The sequence below is a fragment of the Ostrinia furnacalis genome, unplaced genomic scaffold (genome assembly GCF_004193835.3).
Source record: "Ostrinia furnacalis isolate ACB-3 unplaced genomic scaffold, ASM419383v2 OfSCF6310, whole genome shotgun sequence".
Taxonomy (NCBI): domain Eukaryota; kingdom Metazoa; phylum Arthropoda; class Insecta; order Lepidoptera; family Crambidae; genus Ostrinia; species Ostrinia furnacalis.
Genome location: NW_021136549.1, coordinates 228,437 through 252,346, shown reverse-complemented (window position 1 = coordinate 252,346; position 23,910 = coordinate 228,437). Strand labels below are relative to the sequence as shown.

The window sequence follows — 23,910 nt, the reverse complement described above, 5'->3', positions numbered from 1 at the left end:
ATAAAAATCGCACCAAATGCTTTCCGACCCAAATCTATAATCGTCGCCCCTTGTAAAAACGCCAACTGGAGCTGAAAGAGCTTCGAAAAATATGTCGGGGGAAACGCAAAAGGAGCGAACAGACGCAACTAAAAGCACAAGTGATAAAAACAACGAAAATACTCGGGCTGATACTGTTATTAAAGTGAAAAGGACCATCCCCAGAAAGAGGTGAGTGAACAAAATCAATAATTTGTGAGAATTGACCTATATTGGACACTAGAACTACAGTTTTTAATTAAATATTCTTATACGGATTTAGTTCGGGGATGTATAAACTTACTCTGACTCTACTTTTTTCCTTACTTATTTATTTAGGGAGAACTCCAAATATGCTACCGGCATCATGAAAACTAGGTCACTACAACACTTGCCGATTTTCCCATAGGAAAAATTTAAAAATAATATTATTTGGAATTCCCCATAAACCTCTTAAAAATTTCCATTTTTTTTCAAGTACGCTACTTATTTAAGAGCAAAACTTTTTAAGGCTACACAAATGCATAAAATTCGGCTGTTCCAGTTTGGGAAAATTTCATTGGAAATCAAAACTTTGTATTGTAACATAAATACTGAAACAAACGGTAAATTGAGGTAGTTACATTTAACTTTTGGTTAGGTAGAGTCCTATTTTGACCCAAGGACTTGTGTTTTTTTTTGTCGTTTGCATCTAAAAGTTCATTAATTCTTTCCTTCAGTAACATTTCTATAACAGGATAACTTTTAAATATTTTAAAATCTACAGTAAATATTGATTTGTTTTCCTCATGCAGTTCATGTTTTTGAAGCCATTTTTTATTAACGACTTGTTTAGATGCTCTAAAGTCATCAATCAATTAGTTTATCTGATGTCCAATTTAAGATCGATTTGTATTTTTGTACAAATCGATCTTAAATTGGACCAAGTATAGCAAGAATAGCATATGTAGTGAACAGTTTATTTTCAATGTAGAGTCAATAGGCAAATTGGTATTTACTATGGAAGATGTTAAAGAAAATGCCCTTAAAATTTACCGTTCCATAAACCTTCATTGACATGCGATGTATTACGATAATCTAACTTACCTACTGAAAGATAGCGCATACCGGGCCTATCATTTGTGCGAAAGCTTATCAAAACGTAGTAAATATATGGACCAGTTTAAACGATAAATCTTTATTTCAATTGAATATTTACAACAGTTATCGCATCGCATTTTCCTTAGCATGACGAAAATAACTTGATTTTCCTTTTCGATAAAAATACATATTAGTGGTAAACGATTTGTTTTCCATTCATTCCGTATCAACAAAGTAGCCCAAGTAGGTATTGTTACCAGTACGTCAATATGCGAAAGTAACTTTGTTTGTCTGTCTATCTATATCTGTCAGCCTGTCTCTTTTGTTACCTTTTCACGGTACGGCCACAGAATAATTATAAGTACTACCAGGCCTTTTCATCTCCGCGAGTTTACATCGAAAACAAAACACGCACGATGGCCCACCTACAGGATACTATTCGACAAGGCCTCACATACGAGCGAACATTGACTCACGCACGCGTATTCTTGTGTATGATGGAAAAACATAAAGAAAATGGTCTACTAAATACTGTGCAGTATTTAACTGCCTAAATAATAATAAAAACACAGAATGTATTTTTTTAAGTTGCCTCAAGACTCTGAGAGGTAACTGCCAATCTGCGAAAAATCGCGGAGGAAATACATGATTTAGCATGAATTAACATGAGCTGGAAGACGTAGCGTGGGCAGGCCTCCCACTAGGTGGACCGACGATCTGGTGAAGGTCGCGGGAAGTACCTGGATGCAAGCGGCGCAGGACCGGTCTTTGTGGAAATCCTTGGGGGAGGCCTTTGTCCAGCAGTGGACGTCTTTCGGCTGAAACGAACGAACGAACATGAATAATATTAACTACTTATTTACCTCTCAGTGTCTTGAGGCAACGTAACAAAGTACATTCTGTGTTTTTATTATTATTTAGGCAGTTAAATACTGCACAGTATTTAGTACACCATTTTCTTTATTTTCTTCCATCATACACAAGAATACGCGTGCGTGAGTCAATGTTCGCTCGTATTGTGAGGCCTTGTCGAATAGTATCCTGTAGGTGGGCCATCGTGCGTGTTTTGTTTTCGATGTAAACTCGCGGAGATGAACAGGCCTGGTACGGCTTTCAGTAGTATTTGCGTAAAAGAGAGTTTTACTCTTTAGCCATCCATCCTCACAATCTTCCCCATCTATATCTATACTAATATTATAAATGCAAAAGTAACTCTGTCTGTCTGTCTCGCTTTCACGCCTAAACCACCGAACCGATTTTGATGAAATTTGGCATAGAGATAGTTTGGGTCCCGGGAAAGGATATAGGATAGTTTTATCCCGGTTTTTGAAACAGGGACGCGCGCGATAAAGTTTTTCTGTGACAGACAAAATTCCACGCGGGCGAAGCCGCGGGCGGAAAGCTAGTACGTCAATATGCGAAAGTAACTTTGTTTGTCTGTCTATCCATGTCTGTCAGCCTCTTTTATTACCTTTTGACGGTACGGTTTTCAGTAGTTAGGATTTAGCGGTCTCTCTCTGAAATAAAACCTATAATTTGGCCAGAACCTTGACACTTGGAATCTGACCTAAACTGAGCATATACTGTAAGCCTATGGCCCACTCCCGATTCTAGGATATTATTACACCAGCTAAAAATAACAAGGCCAATGAACACGCGTTTGTGTATAGTTGGGAATACCTGTTAGTGTACGTGTTTGTTGTGTCGACAAACAAAGTTGTTTGTTGTTATAGTCGTAGTTTTCAAAACAATATAATGATTGCAACACTTTACAATGTAGAGATTGCCGTATGACGTCAGCCGATGTAGAGGGACTATACAGGGAGTTGATTTCCGTTTTCCAATTTAACGAAGTTGATTCACTATTTTTAATGCAGATGAGTCTATATTGTTGACACCAACCGGTTAAGGGGTTTGCCGAATAAATCAAGAGATATTATAAGAGCATACATAACGACATAACATGTTATTGCCTGGGCGTTGTCACTTCATAACTGAAAAACTGAAAAACAACGCCCAGCCCATTTCGGAAGCACACGCAACGCTTTTAAAATTGAAGCAAACTTTGCTATCCATCTATAAATGTATATGCACAGCCTAGGTGGAATTCCATATCGACTTCTGTGTTCTTCAATTTGTAGTCTCGACAGCGCTATAGACTGTAGGAATATTTCCTCCCGTTGATCTAATTCAGCACCATTATAAGGCTAGAGGGATTATTATGATAGCCGTCCCAAACTAGATTTGTCCCATGGAACAGATTACTATTGCCAATTAACAATCAGTCAAAATTTATACAGTGTTATGATTAGTGATATTACTTAGATATTATTAAAAATGTGTTTTGTGATTTTGACTAACGCCCTTGGTCAAAACCACTTTTGAGTGGAAAAATCAGTCAAAAGTTATATAGACCAGGGGTATCAGTTAAAACCACTTTTGACTAATTTTTGCAGTCAAAACTGGTTTTGACCGATTATGAATTCTTACTGTAACATAATTCAATTCTGCACCCTTCAGAAGAGGTTGTGACTTATGATCAAGGGTCAGCTCATTCAGATATGTAATCATACATTTTTAATTCGTTACATGATGACAATTATCAATTAATTACCTGGATACATACGAAATTAATGAAACAATAACACTTTGTATGCATTCATGTATTTTCGTATATGAATTATGTAGATACCCTACGTATACATTATGTATTTAAAAGAATACTATCTTCTGTTTGAGTCGCGATTCACCTTCGATGCTTAGGTATCTACTACCGACGTGAGTGTATGGAACAATAGTTCAAAAATTTAAATAAAAAAGGTACTTAAAACTACTACTAACTACAGTTATTTAGTACAAACTTCCGCTTAACTCATCTAAACTGTTTTGCATTGTGTGACCTACATCACTTTCGTCATTGTACTAATTGAAAGAGTTTTAGTTTAGTTTCTAAATATTTTTTTACTAATAGGATAAGTGAATATAGAGTCGATGTTGATTCGTTTTTTCCTACCAAAGTAGTATTATTATCTGTAACTGGAAGATTATGAGGTAGCCCAATGGGACGAATTAGCAAATTGACAAAAAGGTAAAGTAACCTTAAAACTCGATTTAAGTTGAGTCTGTGATTGGTCGAAACAGCTTAAATATACTTAAGTCGGAATCAAATTTCGTGCGTTATAGAGGCTTAACTATACATAATGTAAAAGGTGCTAACTGTCATCAAACAAGCCAAGGACCCATCTTGGGCAAGTTAGGACTAACTAAACATGATAATTATGAAATGACGACACGATTTAAGTCGCAGTAGGGCTAAGTACACCCAAAGTGTATTTTGTACGGTGTTGATGTTACGTGTGTACCCACATACTGTTGATTTACGGAAAAACGTCAAAAGTATCAGCTGATTCATGCAGAACTGTGGACACTGGACAGTGTTAGTATTGGCGCAAGTCGCGATTCCTTGAATCATCTCATCATCATCAATCTTAACCCCTCCCCTCCATTCCATATCGGTCCCTATTTATTCTATAGATATTATATTTATTTTAAAATGATTTATTCTAACCTAATCCATACTAATATTATAAATGCGAAAGTAACTCTGTCTGTCTCTCTTTCACGCCTAAACTACGGAACCGATATTGATGAAATTTGGCATAGAGATAGTTTGAGTCCCGGGAAAGGACATAGGATAGTTTTTATCCCGGTTTTTGAAACAGGGACGCGCGCGATAAAGTTTTTCCGTGACAGGCAAAATTCCACGCGGGCGAAGCCGCGGGCGGAAAGCTAGTAATCCATATAAATTGCATACCAATTTTTATAAGGTAGTGTTATAATAAAACGTTATCTTGTTATACCTTTCTTTACAAATGATGTAGGTACATACTTTACAACTCGGTAACACATCCTATGTATATCGGTCAGCGTACTTTTATCTTATCGCTTATCTTGTTCTACTGCTTAGATTATTTTTGGGTACTTCCTTAAACTTGAGTGAATCAGTGCATACAGGGAATGTAGAAATTAAGTGCACATCTAAATACTCTAAAGTACATAATGCCCGTTTTCACCATCAATTCCTAATTTTTAAGTGACCCCTATAAAAACAAAATTCCTGTTGTTACCATAGGGATAAAATTAGGGATTGATGTTGAAAACGGGGACAAATCTTGCATGCTCTACCCGTTTTTTATTTTTCCTTACAAGTTTAGTAATACAGAGCCCCAGATTTGAAATATTTTCATCAAAAAGTGTCCATAGATTAGAGATGAAACGGATATCCGGCAACTATCCGGTAGGCCGGATATCCGGCCTAAATTTACTATCCGGCCGGATACCGGATAGTAACTCACTATCCGGCCGGATACCGGATATTAAAAAACTACGACAATTTCCTATTAATAAAATGAAATACATTAATCTTTGAGGTAAATATAAATAAAAGGGCTTTTAATAATAACGGCTTTTATTTAATGTCCAAAAAGTTACAAAAAAGCCATATTATTAAGGCCTTTCAAAAAACTAATTTCTTTTTCTGGGCTATTCTCTCTAATGACGAATACATAAATGTTACAAATATCACATTAACAATGTCGAAATATTGCCAAATAAAATAGGCGATCTTTTTGTCACTGATGATGGTCCGATGTGATGACATGATGCAATTCAGTCAGATTAGGGCTACATCACACGGACTGCACCACAACAACCGCACGCAGTCGCTATATTCAACTGCATGTAGTTGTCTGTTGACTTTGTCAAAGAGACAAGGTTCAAAATATAAAAACTATCATGAACTTTGTATCATCATCATCATTTCAGCCATAGGACGTCCACTGCTGAACATAGGCCTCCCCCAATGCTTTCCATGTTGATCGATTGGTAGCGACCTGCGTCCAGCGCTTCCCTGCTACCTTTACGATGTCGTCGGTCTACCTTGTAGGTGGACGCCCCACGCTGCGTTTTCCGGTACGCTGCCTCCATTCCAGAACCTTTCTGCACCATCGACCGTCAGTTCTGCGTACTATGTGCCCTGCCCATTGCCACTTCAGCTTGCTAATCCGTCGGGCTATGTCAGCGACTTTGGTTCGTTTACGGATCTCCTCATTTCTGATTCGATCTCGCAAGGAAACACCAAACATAGCCCTCTCCATAGCACGCTGTGCAATTTTGAGCTTCTGTATAAGGCCCATAGTGAGAGGCCACGTTGTATGGGAGGTCCAAATATACTCAACATCAAATAAACCGCACCTTCCGCGACGCGAACTTTAACGATTTTCTTCTGACACAATCATGGTGCCCCAACAATATTGATGTTATTTGAAAGCCCAATAAATAACCTTAAAGAAAACCACATTTAATTTCTTAATAAATGATTAACATATACCATAAATGTGACTTGAAAAAATACCTCACTTTGGGCCCACCTATGGGTTCAATTAGACCAATTTTTATGGTTATAAAACCAAATAATTATCTCACGTTTCCTCTTTAACAGATAGATAGCGATTAATCCCAACTTAACAGTTTTATAGCCATAAAAGTTGGCTCTAGCGTAACTACCTATTTTTTTAAGAAGTAACTGGATCCTTCTAAAAACACATTTTTGGGGTAAAAACCTATCCGTTAATGAAATGAAGGTTAGAACTAGGCTTTTAAATGATGCCAATATTGGTAGGAAGTGGGGATGCATACGTTTGAAAATGCTTGTCGCGGGAGGTGCGATTTATTTGATGTCGAGTGTATTTTTCATATTTCGACCCACGTTTTTTTAAACAAGTTGTTTAGTATCACAGTTTGAAGCTCTTAAGCCCTGCAAAATATTGCTCATAGTTGTTTTTACACCATGTATAAGTAAAAATTAAAAGTTGTTATACAATTTTTAGTTGTAAACTTACCAATTGCATTTATTTCCTTATTATTCTTTTCTGCAAAATTTAATATCATTGATTCGCATACGCATTAAGCCCAATCATTATTGCGCTTTATTTTGTTACTAATTCTTGAGTTTCATAATTCCATATGCTGGCTTTACTTTTTATTAAAGAAATAAAGAAGTCGGTGTCGAAATCCATTTTTCAAACCATCGCGCGTTTTGCTCCAAGACTAACTGCAGGCGAACGGCGGTGGACAGCATGCGGTGACACTACACAACTGTAACCGACCGCGCGAAGTTGAAGGCACTACTGCATACAGTTGATATTGACTTCACGCGACTGCAGCCGACCGCGTGCAGTTGATATCATGACTGCACGAAGTCGAACGTATAACTGCATGCAGTTAAATATATCGACCGCGCGCGGTAGCTGCAATGCAGTCCGTGTGATGCAGCCTTACGCAGCAAGTAAACTAATTTAATTTTCGCTATTCAATCACACACTCACGATGGCAACCGAAACCGCCCGAATTAATCTGCCCCCTAGACAAGTGGCAAAATCTGAAATTCTATTCGGACGGATTCAATTTTCGAAAAGTGTGACTGGTCTAGTCTCGCGTTCGAAGCACCTGTGAGGCGCCAAACTCGACACGTCATGAAACGAGACAATGTGCCAACTATCCGGCCGCCGGATATCCGGCTATCCGGCCTAGCAGCTGGCCGGATATCCGGTATCCGGTATCCGGCCAAACAACTATCCGTTTCATCTCTACCATAGATCACGCCATTTAAAGTTTCATCATTAACTAGCTGACCCGGCGAACTTTGTTCCGCCTTAATGACAATAAATAAGCAGACTTTTTTTTTTAATTTCGAACGGGATAAAAAGTATCCTATGTCCTTCTCCTGGCTCTAAACTACCTCCCTGACAATTTTCAGCTAAATCGGTTCAGCCGTTCTTGAGTTATAAGTGGAGTAACTAACACGACTTTCTTTTATATATATAGATAAAGGACAAGGAAAAACAAATGACATTCTAAAATTAAAAACAGTCAATTGCGAGTCAGACTCGCGTAGTGAGGGTACCGAATCCTCACTCCCTTTCCTGATATCCCTTTATTTTTATTTATTATAATAACGTTCAGCTTTAGTTCTTTTTAAAAACTTTGTAATATTAAATTAAATTAATGATTACCTAGTTAATAATTGAATTTTCTTCATAATATTTCAGGCAAGATCTCCTGAAATGGTATGGCTGGGGCTACAATGACTCCAGGTTCTCTCTGGATCAGGAACACGCTCGTTTCGTCGGAAACCGGTGAGTTTTGTATACATATTTTCATCATACAGGGTGTTACTTTGTATCCTTGACATATTCACAGAGATAAAAGTAGGGAACAATACCCATCATTTTTGATAAACAAGAGACTATCCCATGTAGAGTCAACATCACATCAGACTGTAAATTTTTGTTGCAAATTAGCATCTATTTATAATCACATAATATACCAGTGTTTACCTTGATGTACCTACTGTTGTCTGTACAAACTGTTACAGCTGTTGACAGTTCGTTCGTTCGTTTCGCCGAAAGACGTCCACTGCTGGACAAAGGCCTCCCCCAAGGTTTTCCACAAAGACCGGTCCTGCGCCGCCCTCATCCAGGCACCACCCGCGACCTTCACCAGATCATCGGTCCACCTGGTGGGAGGCACACACACTACATACGTCTTCCGGCTCGTGGACAGTACATCAAGCTATAAGTAGTTCTAGCGCCTAACTCATTCAGTCTCAAAAACACAATTTTCGCCATTCAATCGGGCACTTCTGAGTTAAGCGCAAAATCTATAAGCACTAAAGCATAAGTGCTTCTTTACAATAATGTATAGTGTGATATTCTGTCGCTTGTATTTATATCTATTTACTCTCAAACGCAGTGACTTTGCACATTATTTTAACACCTTAATAAAAGGGCCCTTAATAAAATTACGACCTATGTGACGTAGGTAACAATTTTAAATTATTGAATAGCGAAAAACTGTTGAAGTTCCTCAGTCCACTGATTAAAGATACTCGTATGTCTAAGAGATGTCTTTAATTATAGTCGTTGCCTATAAAAATAACCTATTTGTTAGACAAGTGGTCTTCTTGCATAGATAGATCTATTATAGGGCTCGTTTGGCAGAAAATAGCGCTATTTTCGGGCAAACGCGCCCATTGCAAAATGAAAGAACCGTGAGATGACTTCGACAGTTGAGTCTTGTTCCAAAAGACTTACATGATTTGTCTAATGACACAACTAAACATCCACTAAAAATAAGCATATACAAGGACATATCGCTAAACTTCATCAGCGATCAAACAAAAATGAATGCAAAGAATTAAGAAATGCTATTTTTAATTTTACATGAGACACATTAAAACACATAAATATCGACAAAGCGAATTGACCCAGCGAACTTTTTGCAAAATAAATAATGCATTCTTAAATAATTTCCCAATTAACATAGTATTTTACATGAAAAACAATGAAAAACTAGGTATTTGTACTCCCGGTACTCGTCATTTATCCTAGAGACAAAAACAATGACAAACCTATACCTATGTCAACTAAAAGTAAACCTAGCTGAAAATACTGCAATAATAGAAAGAAATGTTACGATTTAATAATATTAATAAAGAACATGTGGCTAGTTGTATGATAAATCTTATTTATCTACACTAATATTACAAAAAGGAAAACTTTGTTTGTCTGGTAGTAATGAATAGGCTCAAAAACTTCCGGACCGTTATTAAAAATTATTTCACCATTCGAAAGCTACATTATTCACGAGTACCTAACATAGGCTAAATTGTATTTTTTGAAAAAAAATAGGGTTCCGTAAAATATTTGGGTTTTTCGGAGTCCACGCGGGCGAAGCCGCAGGCGGAAAGCTAGTTATAAATATATTATAGACTTATTTGGAAGAAATAATCTTTTTTAATGATATAAATACCGAGAATAACACTTTAAATCATCGAAAGTTTTCTCTCCCTCTCTCTTTCTGGAAATAGGTTTAATTGGGTTTTTTTATTATAGAAAATAGTTTCCGGTTAGTTGGAAAACATATTTCAGTTATAGATTATTTCAGTTCATGTAATGATTTCATGATGACGAAAATGTAAGAAAAGAAGTAATATTATATTCTATCGACAAGGTCATTTAATTTAAAATAAATGTTGGACTCGCTAGATTAGAATTAAGTCGCACAGAAGTGCGATTGCGAAACGTCCAAATATCACACTCGATTAGTATCAAAATGGTACTACAAATAAAGGAAGTCTTACGGATGACGCAACGTACATAAATGTACAATGCAGGGAGGGGGCAATATTCAAGGCAGTCTTTTAATCTAGAAAACCCTGGCTCTAGAAATTAAATTATGGAGGCCATATTCTTAAAAAGAGGTTATTCGCCATGAACTAAGACTGTAGATAACTGGACAATTTAATGTATTTTATTGACGATAAAAAAGACCCTGAAAGGGGGCAGCTAGTGGGTTATGTGGGACTCATTCTGCTAGATGTATCTGGTTGGAGATAATCACAGATCACTAAATACATACTTAGTACGGCATGGCCAAGCCGGCCTAGACATCAATCAGCGATTGTTGCACCGCGTCAACACTCCATGACAATGCCAACAACGTTTGCAAATATTTGCGAACGGCTAGGCTAGGACCAATGCCGCACATATCTAGGTAATCATCATCATCACTTCAGCCATAGGACGTCCACTGCTGAACATAGGCCTCCCCCAATTATTTCCACAATGGCCGGTTGGTGGCGGCCTGCATCCAGCGCCTTCCCGCCGACCTTTATGAGGTCGTCGGTCACCTTGTGCTCTCCTACGCTGCGCTTTCCGGTACGTGGCCTCCACTCCAAAATAAGTCTTGAAAACGAATGCCTTTACTACCCTTCGCGCGAAACATCATGCCTTACTAATCTAGATCAAGAAGCGAGACCATTGCTTGGTTTAAACAGATTTTACGGTGCTTCCTTCCACCAATACTCAGATTTATATTAGTTTTTGATGACGCCAATGAAATATTAACACTGATTTCTCCATGCAGAAAAATGACTGAGATTAAATCCATCTGATGCCTACAAATATTATCTTCGTTATCTTTAGAAGTTTTTGCAGTTGTTTAAATACTCAATTATTCAATTTCGAATGATGAAACGCCTTCCTGTTTGTGTAGAACCATAGATATCAGATAAAGTATTGAATTTGAAACGCAGAGTAGGTCACTAACTAGTACCACAGATAATATAATACTAGCTAGTACCTAGTTAGTTTAACATAATGATTGTCATATTTAACTACACGTAGACAAAACGCAGGTCATTTTTGGAATATAGGAATCCGTATTTGCTACGACCAGTTACTTTTTTTTGTTGATTTTATTTGTAAATATTATCCTACGAGTATTACCTCAGTACTACTACTAAGTCCTTTGCGAAGTTATCTGTGCGAATAATATTGATTTCTAAGTAAGAAAAACACAATTTGGGCAAATATTTGAAAATGAATTGATGAGTCTTTAAAAAACACCGTTGCCGTCTTGTGTCAAAATTTGCAATTACCTTGGAAATAAATTCGCATTAAACATTGATGTTTGTGTACGATATACAAATAAAATTGTCAGTCGTAGGAATTTGAATTGGTACTTGGCCTGGGTTGGCACTTTGGCAGGGTTGCACCAATCTTACTTTTTTATGCAGAACAAGGCAGGTATTTGATCGCAATCGTCTAGGATGGTACTTATCTGCCCTCCTGTAAGTTCTTATTCACTTTAACTCTAGCAAAAGTCAAAAGTCTATCAAACTCCACACAAAAAACACCGTTTATTGTTATAATTCCGTTTACAAAGGTGGTGCAACTCGGCCCCAGTTCATCTCATGTTCGTTAGTGATAGAGATATGACAGAAAGTGGACCTGTCAAGTGGAGTCCAGTGCATTCCAGTGTCCACCCGTGGGCGGACAAATTGGCACTTCCCGCACGCGGTGATGCCAACCGCTGGATATGTGCTCTAGGGGCCAGGGGACCTAGGCAAGGTAACATTTGTGACGGATGTATGGGAAGATTTTTATTCGCTTTTCATGTGCGTCAAAAGGACAGTGCCAATCCATGTATGGAAGTTGGACCAAGTGCTGCCCAGAATCAACCCATAGTGCATTTTGTTCCTCAGGCCAATACTAATGTGTAAACCGAAGCGCACTGAAATCTATCCCTGGAGTTAAGAGAAAAAAATAGGTTTGTTTTGAATTTTTTACATACAAAATATCATCGATATATACGTACTATGCACAAGATTTCGCAATTGTGGCATTATAGAACACTCGATATGTTGAACTTAACCATACTGCATCCGTACACCTAACTTTAGTGCGACTAGACATTCTTTTTATCCGATCTAGCGGCTGTTGCAATAGTTTGGTTAGTTGACAGAAATCAATTATTTCCAAAATGGAGCAAGAAGTTTCAGTTCTCTATCCTTGCAAAAAAAGAATTTATTGGTGTATTACAATCGATTATTAAAGTTATTGTAAGATAAAACTTCTTGATCCATATTGGAAATTATTAATTTTTGTCAACTAACCAAACTATTAAAACAGCGCTAGATCGTTTATAAAGAATGTCTAAATCGCACCAAAGTAAGGTGTACGGATGCAGTTTGGTTAAGGTCAATATATCTAGTGTTATTTAATGGCACAATTGCGAAATATTTTGCGTGGTACGTATATATGGATGATATTTTATATGTAAATAATTCAAAACAAAACTCTTTTTTTCTCTTAACTCCAGGGATAGATTTCAATGCGCTTCGGTTTACACATTAGTATTGGCCTGAGGAACAAAATGCACTATGGGTTGACTCTGGGCAGCACTTGGTCCAGACCCTGGCACTATCCTTTATAATTTTTTAGCACTGAGGGATAATGTACGGCGCAGCGCCTGTAGCCAATGTGAAGTAACTACAAAGAACGAACAAAGCGATTTCGGAATTCATGTTTGTAACTTTGTCTGCATCTATGTATGGAGTATAAAATTCTACAAAGTGCTTGATGGTCTTGTTAGAAAAGCGCGATGTCTTTGTGAGAAAAGACAATGTAACTTCTTATTCAAACTTTAATCTATTATGCTTAGGTATAAGTAGTATTATGCCTGCCTACTAACTGCGGTAGAAAACAAACAGCTATGAGACCCGCCCATTTTCTTGGGCTAAAGAGTGAAAACCCATGAAGTCAACTCAAAAAAATATTTTCCAATATTTCCACGAAACCCCACAAAAATGAGAAACATTACGATTGTGATAGGATTTGGACTACGGACTCTAGCTCCTGGACTTATTCTCCTGTCGGCTGATTAATGAAATTGATACAGTTAATTACTGCTCGGACACAGTTAGTCATTGACATTGACAGTGATGTCTAAATCCCTAGCCTTTAATATAAGGACGTAGAAAAAAAACATTTTTCTAAAGAAAGGAAAAAGTGCATCACGTGCTTGAAAAGTATTATATTTTTGTCAATGTGAAGATGTTGTGTTGAGTAACACAACTAGTCAATTTATTTACAACTTATATATCCTGGAAAATACTTATATTGTTCCAGGTAAGTAACATAAAAAATAAATTTAAAAAAATAATAAAAACTCATACATTGGACGTGACTATGAGTTTCGCAGTTACCTAGGTACTTGTTAAAATACCATAAAACCAAGGCTACCGTAAACTCAATAAAGAGAACAATACTGTACTTTAAGAAGCTACTTAGTCTCTTTATAAACAGTAAAAACATCGAATAACACTCATCCTCTAAATCTGTTTTAGAATTATTAACCGATTTTGAGTCTTATTTCAGTGATAAAGGCAGATACAGTCACTTTAGGGTCAGTAAACACATAATTAGCAGAATTTACTTAATATTGTATGCCTTGACAGTATTGCGAACAAGTCACACGTAAAAAGCAAATTGACTTTAGTATCAATGGGATTGTCACAGCAATACTAAGATCGTGTGTTTATTATGTACATACGTACCTACTTAGCTAAGTACATGGTATCTTAATATTACTAACCTAAAACGACAGCTGTAAGTTGCACTTTTTTGGAAAGGTGGCAAGTCGATACATAAAGCTCCGCCATCCCTGACCTAGAGCATAATACGTTGCTACTGAAGAAACAAATAACACCGTTTCGCTCAATGGACTTCGAACAACCTTATAATCCTACTATTCCTACTATTTTATAATTTATAACATTATAAATGCGAAAGTTTGGATGTCTGGATGATTGTTACTCTTTCACGCAAAAACTGCTGAACGGATTTTGATGAAACTTTACAGTATTATTGTTTATAACCCAGAATAACATATAGGCTATAATTTATGACGATCTGTGACAAACGAAATTTCACGCGGGTGAAGCCGTGGGTGGGCAAAATAATACAATATACAAATGATATTGTTATAGAAACGCTAATCAAATCAATGCGATCTTCGTATTCCATTAACACATTATAATGCACATAATATGGCAAGCCACGATAATCATAATGTTTGTTTGTTTTAAAGAATACATATTTGCGATACCTCACCGGTGAGTTCATCTGAAGCCGATACGATTCGGTTGGTCAGTTTGTCATTTGTTTGATTGATTTGAATAAAACGCGGGAGTTGACGTAGCAAATGAGGTAGAGTAGAGCCTTATTGCGAAGATCCTTCTATTCGGCTGACGACTTGTCATTAGTCCAATAATAAGTCCATAAAGATTTTTTGGGACTTCTTTCTTGGGACAAAATGCGTTTATTATGGGATAAGATGAGCCTTTACAATGTTTTTATCCTTTATAAATGCTCATCGTTTAAGAATGAACCTGACCTTAAAATACAATTCAAAATATGGTAGATTTGAACGCCTATATGGTGTTATTACTGGTGGTACTGTAGCTACAATCTTGATTGAAAGTCAAACATGAAATACCTATAAATTATCCGCGTTTTTTACCATTACAGATACGCTCTCGCAGGACAACCACTGCCGCACCTGAAAGAATGGGCCTACGAAAACTTCAGGTTAGACGTAAACAAGCCGCCGAAGATACCAGAGCCACCCACTTCGTTCCCTGAGAGCAGACTGCCAGGGAACGTGAAGCAGGAGTTGGAGAAGATAGCTCCACTCAGCGTGGAAGGCATGGATCGCCTGATCAGGGCCCACGGGCAAACCCTGAAGGATATATCTTGTTTGAGAACGAACAGCTTCCCGAGGATTCCTGATGCTGTGATCTGGCCGGAGAGTCACGGACAGGTAGGATTTGATCATTCAATGACGAGAACTGACCTTAACCTTGACACCCTATCTTACTGATGCATAGAGAGGTATAGCTGAAGATGTAGAGACTGAGGTACAGATAATCCTATGATTCCTTGGATACATAATCAAATTTAAAACTTAAACACATGGGATAAAGTAATTTTTCGTGTGTTCATCGTCAGCCTAAATTAGCACTTTAGCGTTAATAGGACAGTCATGGCCCAGAAACAGGCAAACGCGTTGACAGTAGGCGGATAATACAACATTACCCAATAACCTACATCAATGCCCTACACATTGTAGCTACTACGACTTATGTCTTTCTGTCTAAGACGTCGTGTGGCGTCGATTGCACAAAGACAGCTCACGTGTTTAACATCTATTTTTTTATTGTATAACTAAAACATTTTTTAGGCGGTTTTACATCATATTTTTATTTGGTACCTATTTGGCATAACTAAACATAGAAATACCAAATAAAAAAGTCAAATTACCGTCAATATTCTGTCCAACTTTCCTCTAGGTTATCTGGAAGACAATGCCTTAAAGCGATAAGACCGCCAAAATTTTGCCATCCTTTTATGTTTATTTATTTTATTTTTTTGTCTTGTGTGTGGTGAACAATAAAGTTTGCTCTGTCTATCTAAGGTCTAATCTAAGGTGATCATCATCATCGAAAATAATAACTAATTTCCTCGTCAATCCAGGTGGAACAAATCGTCCAATGCGCCTCCAGACTGCGCTTCGTCATCATTCCGTTCGGGGGCGGCACCTCCGTTTCTGGCGCTATCACCTGCCCGGAGAACGAGCCCAGACCTATCCTGGTGCTCGACACTAGCGAGATGTGTGACATACTGTGGCTGGACAAGGAACAGCTTTTAGCTAGGGTTCAGGTAATATTTTTTTTTTGTTATTTCCAAATTGACTAATAGTCCCGTTAGCCCCTCGTACTAAGCTAAATATGCTTGTCTCTGAGCTCAAAACAATAGTCGAGCGGCGGGGACAACCTGCGTTTCCCGGATCACGAGTCGGCCAGTCTGACCCCTTCACCGTTCGGCTATCGTGGCTTAATATTCAATCTATTTACTTCAAAATGCGAAAGTGAGAGTGAATGGATAACTGAGACTACTTCAAGCAAAAACTATAGGGCCGATTTTTATGTTACATAAACTACTTTTATCGAAGAGGACCCGAGCGAAATCGCAGGCAGAAGCTACAATAAAAATTAACTTTTAAAAAAAATAAAACCGACTTCAATGCGTGAACACAAAAAAAACTAAAAATTAAAAATATTGCGTATAAAAAAGTTCATCCCCAATTTTCCACCCTTGGGGGTGAAATATTTTCTTCAAATTCGCATGAAACCACCCTTTTGATAATACCTATTCAACAAAAAAATAATCGTTCAAATTGATTTATAATCGGCGGAGATATTGCGTATAAAAAAGTTCATCCCCAATTTTCCACCCTTGGGGGTTGTTTTTTTCTATTATTAAATTTAAATGGGACCACCCTTGAGATATTACCTATACGCCGAAAAAAGATTTGTTCAAATCGGTTCATAATTGGCGGAGTTATCGCGTAACAAACATAGAAAAAAAAAACATAAGGGTCGAATTGAAAACCTCCTCCTTTTTTGAAGTCGGTTGAAAAACTACGATCTGAAAGGGGGAGTTTTGTGGCCCAAACATGTTTTTGTATGGGAAAAAAATTGAAATTTCACTGTATGAAGTCTTGGAAGAGAAACGTTGTGACTCTCGTGCAGTCAGGAAAAAAAGAGACCAAATGAATTTGCAAATACTTTCCACGCAGTAACAAACAAGCTGTGTGGTGAGTGGTGACGGCAGAGAAGAATACATTTGTCACCAACCCCTACTCTTCCCGCGGGTGTCGTAAGAAGCGACTTAGGGACTACACATCAAACAGAGAACGGGCAACAGCGCTCTCTTTTAAACTGCGAGTGCCTGCCAAGCGTGGGGATTATGGCAAAACCCTCCACTATAGTGGAGGAGGCTCATAGTCCAGCAGTGGACTGTAAAGGGCTGTTGATGATGATGACTAAAAAAATATGTGAGCTTCTCTAAATGTAGCACAACTGTGCTGTTTCTGAACTTTCTTCATTCCCCTTCCAGGCGGGAATCGTGGGCCAAGACTTGGAGCGTGAGATGCGAGCACGCGGCTTCACGGTCGGCCATGAACCGGACTCGTTTGAGTTCTCCACACTGGGCGGCTGGGTGGCCACCAGGGCTAGCGGCATGAAGAAGAACACTTACGGCAACATCGAGGACCTTGTCGTGCAGACCAAGGTAAATAGATAAATATACAGTCGACACCCCATCTGCCTACAAGGATTTTTTTCATAATAGCATCAACTAAAACTTCCTATAGTGCAGTTTTGCAACAGTGGTTAAAACTCATAAAATTTCTGCAAATAGGCTTTAAAAAGCACTTTTACACGTCCCAGTATTAACCCTACCACTGCTTTAGGACAATAAATGGGCCAGTACTGAGAAGAAGCAGCGCAAGAAAGTTAGCTTGATGTGCCATCGTTTGTTTATGAGAATTGGTTTTCCTTATGTGAAGTTATGGGCACAATTTTAGTAGAAGACCCTCCATTTTACTATCGATATTCCTCTTACAGCTAGCTAATTATATCTCAAATCGAATATAAGAACCAATAATTCCAAGGCAAAACTTCATGAAATCTATTCCTTACTCTACTCTACATAAATCAATCAATTCATATGGCGACCAAAGTGAAGTCATGTGATCTTATTGCCCTATTACAGCCTCTAGTATACGTGTGAATTGCCATACGCCCTACAGCTTCTATGTAAGAATCGCGTTCTGTCAGGCTCTCTAAAATACAAATTGATTGTTGATGTCTATGGTTTACAGACGGTAACTCCTCGCGGAGTGATCGAGAAGAGCTGCCGAGTTCCGCGGATATCCTGCGGGCCGGAATGGGAGCACGTCATCCTCGGCTCTGAGGGATGCTTCGGAGTCGTCACAGAGGTAAGCCTATGCCTATAGACCCTGGAGAGAGAGATATGAAACGACAAAAAAGGTATTCATTGTGCGCGTATTATCTAGAGCCAGAGCCAAGGAGAGATAAGATAATAAGAGCACAAACGATATCGAACGCACGGCGTTGAATAGAACTCAGTGATTGGTTCGTGTGTCACCCTGTGCGTCCACGCGCACTTTGAGATCTCATACGGGCGTTAGGCTTTTACTCAAAAATAATACGTTACTGTTTTGTACTCCTTTATCTTTGCTGGGTTTATTTTTGAGAAGACTAATGTAGGACCCATTGCAAAAATAATACATGGAATGGCGCAAGGATATACGCATTCTAAAATATGTACTTTGTTTACAGGTGACTCTAAAAATCCGCCCTATACCGGCTGTGACGCGTTACGGCTCACTGGTGTTCCCGGACTGGGAGTCCGGCTTCCACTTCGAGTGGGAGGTGGCCCGTCAGCGCCTGCAGCCGTCTAGTATACGGCTCATGGACAATGAGCAGGTAATTCTTTGAATGTGTCTAAGAGACTGGTGTTCCCGGACTGGGAGGCTGGATTCCACTTCAAGTGGGAGGTGGCTCGTCAGCGCCTGCAGCCGTCTAGTATACGGCTCATGGACAACGAGCAGGTAAAAGGTTTTCTAATATGTCTAAGAGACTGAATGTATTTAAGAGACTGGTGTTCCCGGACTGGGAGTCCGGCTTCCACTTCGAGTGGGGGGAGGTGGCCCGCCAGCGCCTGCAGCCGTCTAGTATACGGCTCATGGACAACGAGCAGGTAAAAGGTTTTCTAATATGTCTAAGAGACTGAATCTGTTTAAGAGACTGGTGTTCCCGGACTGGGAGTCCGGCTTCCACTTCGAGTGGGAGGTGGCCCGTCAACGCCTGCAGCCGTCTAGTATACGGCTCATGGACAACGAGCAGGTAATTCTTTGAATGTGTCTAAGAGACTGGTGTTCCCGGACTGGGAGTCCGGCTTCCACTTCGAGTGGGAGGTGGCCCGTCAGCGCCTGCAGCCGTCTAGTATACGGCTCATGGACAACGAGCAGGTAATGTCGGCCGTTTGGTGTAGTGGTTCGAAACGGACTACTATTCCGGAGCCTCCGGAGGTAGCGGGTTCGATGCCCGCACAGTACAAACATTTGTGTGCATGAACATATTTGTTTGTATTGGACTGGGTGTTTTCTATCCCAACTAATATTATAAATGCGAAAGTAACTCTGTCTGTCTGTCTGTCTGTTACGCTTTCCCGCTTAAACCTCGCAACCGATTTTGATGAAATTTGGCATAGAGATAGTTTGAGTCCCGGGAAAGAACATAGGATAGTTTTTATCCCGGTTTTTGAAACAGGGACGCGCTCGATAAAGTTTTTCTGTGACAGACAAAATTCCACGCGGGCGAAGCCGCGGGCGGAAAGCTAGTGTATAATAAGTATGTATTTACAAAAAAAAAGTATTTAAGTATGTTTATATCCGTTGTCTAGTACCCATAGTACAAGCTTTGCTTAGTTTGGGACTAGAAGCGCAGTGTAAAATGTCCAAGGATATTTATTTATTTATTTAATGAGGACTTTCTACTACTGGGCCGCCGTTTTTATACTTAGCAGTTGGCACCACTGACTAATGATGACAGAAACTTATTCTACTGTAACGCAATAGGCGGATAAGAGGGGAAGGCAGGGTCCAGCCTGCCCGCTACCAGAAAATCTTAGAAATAGAATATCTACTTTACGATACTAATCGCATAGTGTCTGGGCCCCTCCTGACAAATAATGCCATCAGGAACTTAATCCACAAGTCGTGACTCTAGGCTCTATCATCTAAGACAAGTAAATCTGAAGATATTGTTGTATACGTGTAACTCCTTTAACTAATATGCCCGATTCTATTCCAGTTCCGTTTCGGCCAAGCCCTCAAAACCGAGACGTCATGGGGCGGGGTCATCCTGGACGGCCTAAAGCGGATTTATATCACCCGTATCAAAGGGTTCGACCCCACCAAGCTGTGTGTGGTCACCCTGCTGATGGAAGGCACTGAGGAGCAGGTCAGTATTCGATTTATTACAGTTCACAGTGTATACAAGATCTTAGAAATATGGAGGCAGAAGAAAAGCCACAGTAAGTGATCATGGAGTGCAGGAGCGTAGCAGATCAACGGGCTGAAATTCTCCAATCACCAGCATCGCCTGAAACCTGTAGCGGCATTATAAGCTGCTCGCTTAATGAGATGATCTGGGTTGGAATAAGAAGATATACAACAAATAACACACCATTGCCCAATAAAGTGCTGTTTTCAACTTAAGATCTTCAAAAACACAGTTTTGTTTGATCACCGTGAGCCCTGACGCGCATAACAACAATGGAGAGTTCTCTCATTATGCTCAATAGCAAATAATGACTGTTCCTACTAATATTATAAATGCGAAAGTTTGTGTGGGTGTTTGTTACTCTTTCACGCAAAAACTGCTGAACGGATTTTGATGAAACTTTACAGTATTATTGTTTATAACCCAGAATAACATATAGGCTATAATTTATGACGGTCTGTGACAAACCAAATTTTACGCGGGTGAAACCGCGAGCAAAACTATTTTTAAACTATTATTTTTTATGTATTAGGTCACTGAAAGGGAGAAGAAGTTGAACAGTATAGCGGCGCAGTACGGCGGCGTCCCGGCTGGGGCAGAGAACGGGGAGAGAGGATACACGCTGACGTTCGTCATCGCTTACATCAGGGTGAGTTGAAATAATCATCTATATATATAAAAGAAAGTCGTGTTAGTTACTCCACTTATAACTCAAGAACGGCTGAACCGATTTAGCTGAAAATTGTCAGGGAGGTAGTTTAGAGCCAGGAGAAGGACATAGGATACTTTTTATCCCGTTATTTATTTCCATTAAGGCGGAACAAAGTTCGCCGGGTCAGCTAGTATATATATATAAAAGAAAGTCGTGCTAGTTACTCCACTTATAACTCAAGAACGGCTGAACCGATTTAGCTGAAAATTGTCAGGGAGGTAGTTTAGAGCCAGGAGAAGGACATAGGATACTTTTTATCCCGTTCGAAATAAAAAAAAGTCTGCTTATTTATTGCCATTAAGGCGGAACAAAGTTCGCCGGTTCAGCTAGTATTATGATAATATGGCTAACGGCACGTCCAGATTTAAGTCCAAACAGGAATTAAGTCAGTTCCTCGAGTACCTCCTACTTAGACGAGATTTACACAGTGACAATAACTCAAGTGGACGTCCCACGCTGCGTTTTCCGGTACGTGGCCTCCATTCCAGAACCTTGCTGTCCCATCGGCCGTCAGTTCTGCGTACTATGTGCCCTGCCCACTGCCACTTCAGCTTGCTGATCCGTCGGGCTATGTCAGCGACTTTAGTTCGTTTACGGATCTCCTCATTTCTGATTCGATCTCGTAAAGAAACACCGAGCATAGCCCTCTCCATAGCACGCTGTGCAACTTTGAGCTTCTGTATAAGGCCTATAGTGAGGGGCTACAAGGTGGACCGACGACCTGATAAAGGTAGCAGGAAGGCGCTGGATGCAGGCCGCTACCAACCGTGCGATGTTGAAGTCATTGGGGGAGGCCTATGTTCAGCAGTGGACGTCCTGTGGCTGAAATGATGATGATGATGATGATGAATAACTCAAGTAGACGACACCAATGTCTTTATCCCCTGGGCCACACAAACCGTAATAACATTCGGGCAACCAGCGGAGCGAAGTCTGCAAAAACTCAGGAATACCTACTACACACATCACGATAGCGCGAATCTTTGGGTTATCGTGATGTGTGTGACACAGTAATGCCCAATTTAAGTTTAAGTCAAAATATGGTAAACGAAACGGAACGCCAAGACTCGGACTGGACCTTCGAACGAACCCACTGAACACCCACAATCAATCTTACGACTGAGTTTTTTTAACCAAGTCTCAATGTAGATAACCATCTAGCTAGGAAATGTGAAGAATTCATCAATAAATTGTTAATTTCAGGATGTGGGCATGGAATACGACGTGGTTGCTGAATCCTTCGAGACATCAGTGCCTTGGGACCGCACTCTTGCCCTGTGCCGCAACGTGAAGCGGTGCATCAGGGAAGAGTGCCAGAAACGCAAAATTGAACACTTCCTCGTATCCTGCCGTCTCACTCAAACGTGAGTAACTTTGACCTACTTAGTGCCAAAGAAACAACATTAATTGATCCGAAGAAGTCCTGGTTCAAATGGATTACGGGCTGAATTTCATGCTTTGGGAGAGGATCTCATCATAGAAAAAAAAGCCTTTTAATAAAGAATGACTAAAACTAAACAAAAACCAACCTTGTATCGTTTCAGGTATGATGCTGGCTGCTGCATCTACTTCTACTTCGCTCACAACACGGAACAGTGCATTGACCCCGTGGCCACCTACGAGGAGATCGAAGAAGCAGCCAGAAACGAAATCATCGCTTCCGGTGGTGAGTGTGAAAATTAACCAATCAGAGAGCAGAATCAATTACTCCATAATGTTGGCAGTACTGGCACCATAAACTGAACGAATTTAAAAAAAATTAAAAGTAAACGACCGTGTGAAACTGTGACTAAAACGTTACTATTTAACCGACGTCAAAAAAAGAAAGTACTCAATTCAACTGTTTTTTTATGTTACCAAATACCTCTGTCAATTATTATCAGATTTCAAAAAATATTTTTGTTCGATATTTTAGAGACCGTAGCATTGCAACTAACAAAATTTTTATCGAGCTTTTTTCTATATTCATTTAAATTCTTAGAATCATAATTCAATCATTTTATATTATGTACTTACTCTCTATATTAATTAATTTGATTAACTAGGTACTTAAAGTTAGTGTTGCGGCACGCGGCACCGTGATGGCTCTTTTACATGATTTATTTTGTTACAGGTTCTATTTCTCATCACCATGGGGTTGGCAAACTTCGTAAGAAGTGGTATACTGATACAGTGAGTGAACCTGGCAGGCTATTGCTCTTAGCCGCAAAGAAAGCTTTGGACCCAGATAATATTTTTGCAGTCGGAAATATGGTGCTTGGAGATGACAATGAAGATCATGAGGAAATGTCAATCAAAAGTAAATTATAGGCCTAAATATAAAAAATAGAGGTAGATGAAACATTTTCTAGTTTGTGTTTGTCTCCTCTACAGTACCCAGCGATAATAATTTTACCTAGTCAAGGATTATTATGTATTTAATAAATGGTGAATCGAATGGTGGGGTGGTATAAGAATAAATATAATTTTAAAGCTTTTGTATTTCATAATATTTTCACTTAAATACACTTACACATTTATACGTCAAATCACATGATAAAACATTGTATTTAAATTTTATAAATAATTCACATTATTTTGGAACTAACAGAATATTGTGAAGTAAGTAAAATGTTTAAGTTTTGTCTTTGTTCCTAATAACCAGTATTTTAAGGATTTCCGTTTAATACTCTTTTTTCTGTTCCGTTAGTCAGTATCAGTTATGAAATATTCAAATGGAAATGGATTGCTCAATTTGATATAAGTCGAACATTATTGTAAG

The 23,910-nt window shown here is 39.0% G+C and overlaps 1 protein-coding gene across 1 annotated transcript; it reads left to right on the top strand.

The window, feature by feature from the left end:
• On the top strand, positions 1 to 23,856 carry Agps (alkyldihydroxyacetonephosphate synthase). Its single transcript, XM_028317578.1, has 12 exons — positions 1 to 210; positions 8,208 to 8,294; positions 15,033 to 15,324; positions 16,038 to 16,223; positions 17,463 to 17,636; positions 18,229 to 18,345; positions 18,710 to 18,856; positions 20,246 to 20,395; positions 20,970 to 21,086; positions 22,353 to 22,513; positions 22,694 to 22,815; positions 23,263 to 23,856. Exons 1-12 carry the CDS (start codon positions 92 to 94, stop codon positions 23,457 to 23,459), a joined length of 1,869 nt encoding a protein of 622 aa, XP_028173379.1. The 5' UTR covers positions 1 to 91; the 3' UTR covers positions 23,460 to 23,856.
• Positions 23,857 to 23,910: the final 54 nt, after the last annotated feature.

Bases quoted from the DNA above. Each gene is read 5' to 3' on its own strand.
- Agps (XM_028317578.1), top strand. From the start codon at position 92: ATGTCGGGGGAAACGCAAAAGGAGCGAACAGACGCAACTAAAAGCACA. The intron at 20,396-20,969 runs GTCAGTATTCGA...TTTATGTATTAG, and splicing joins TGGAAGGCACTGAGGAGCAG to GTCACTGAAAGGGAGAAGAA. The intron at 21,087-22,352 runs GTGAGTTGAAAT...TGTTAATTTCAG, and splicing joins TCGTCATCGCTTACATCAGG to GATGTGGGCATGGAATACGA.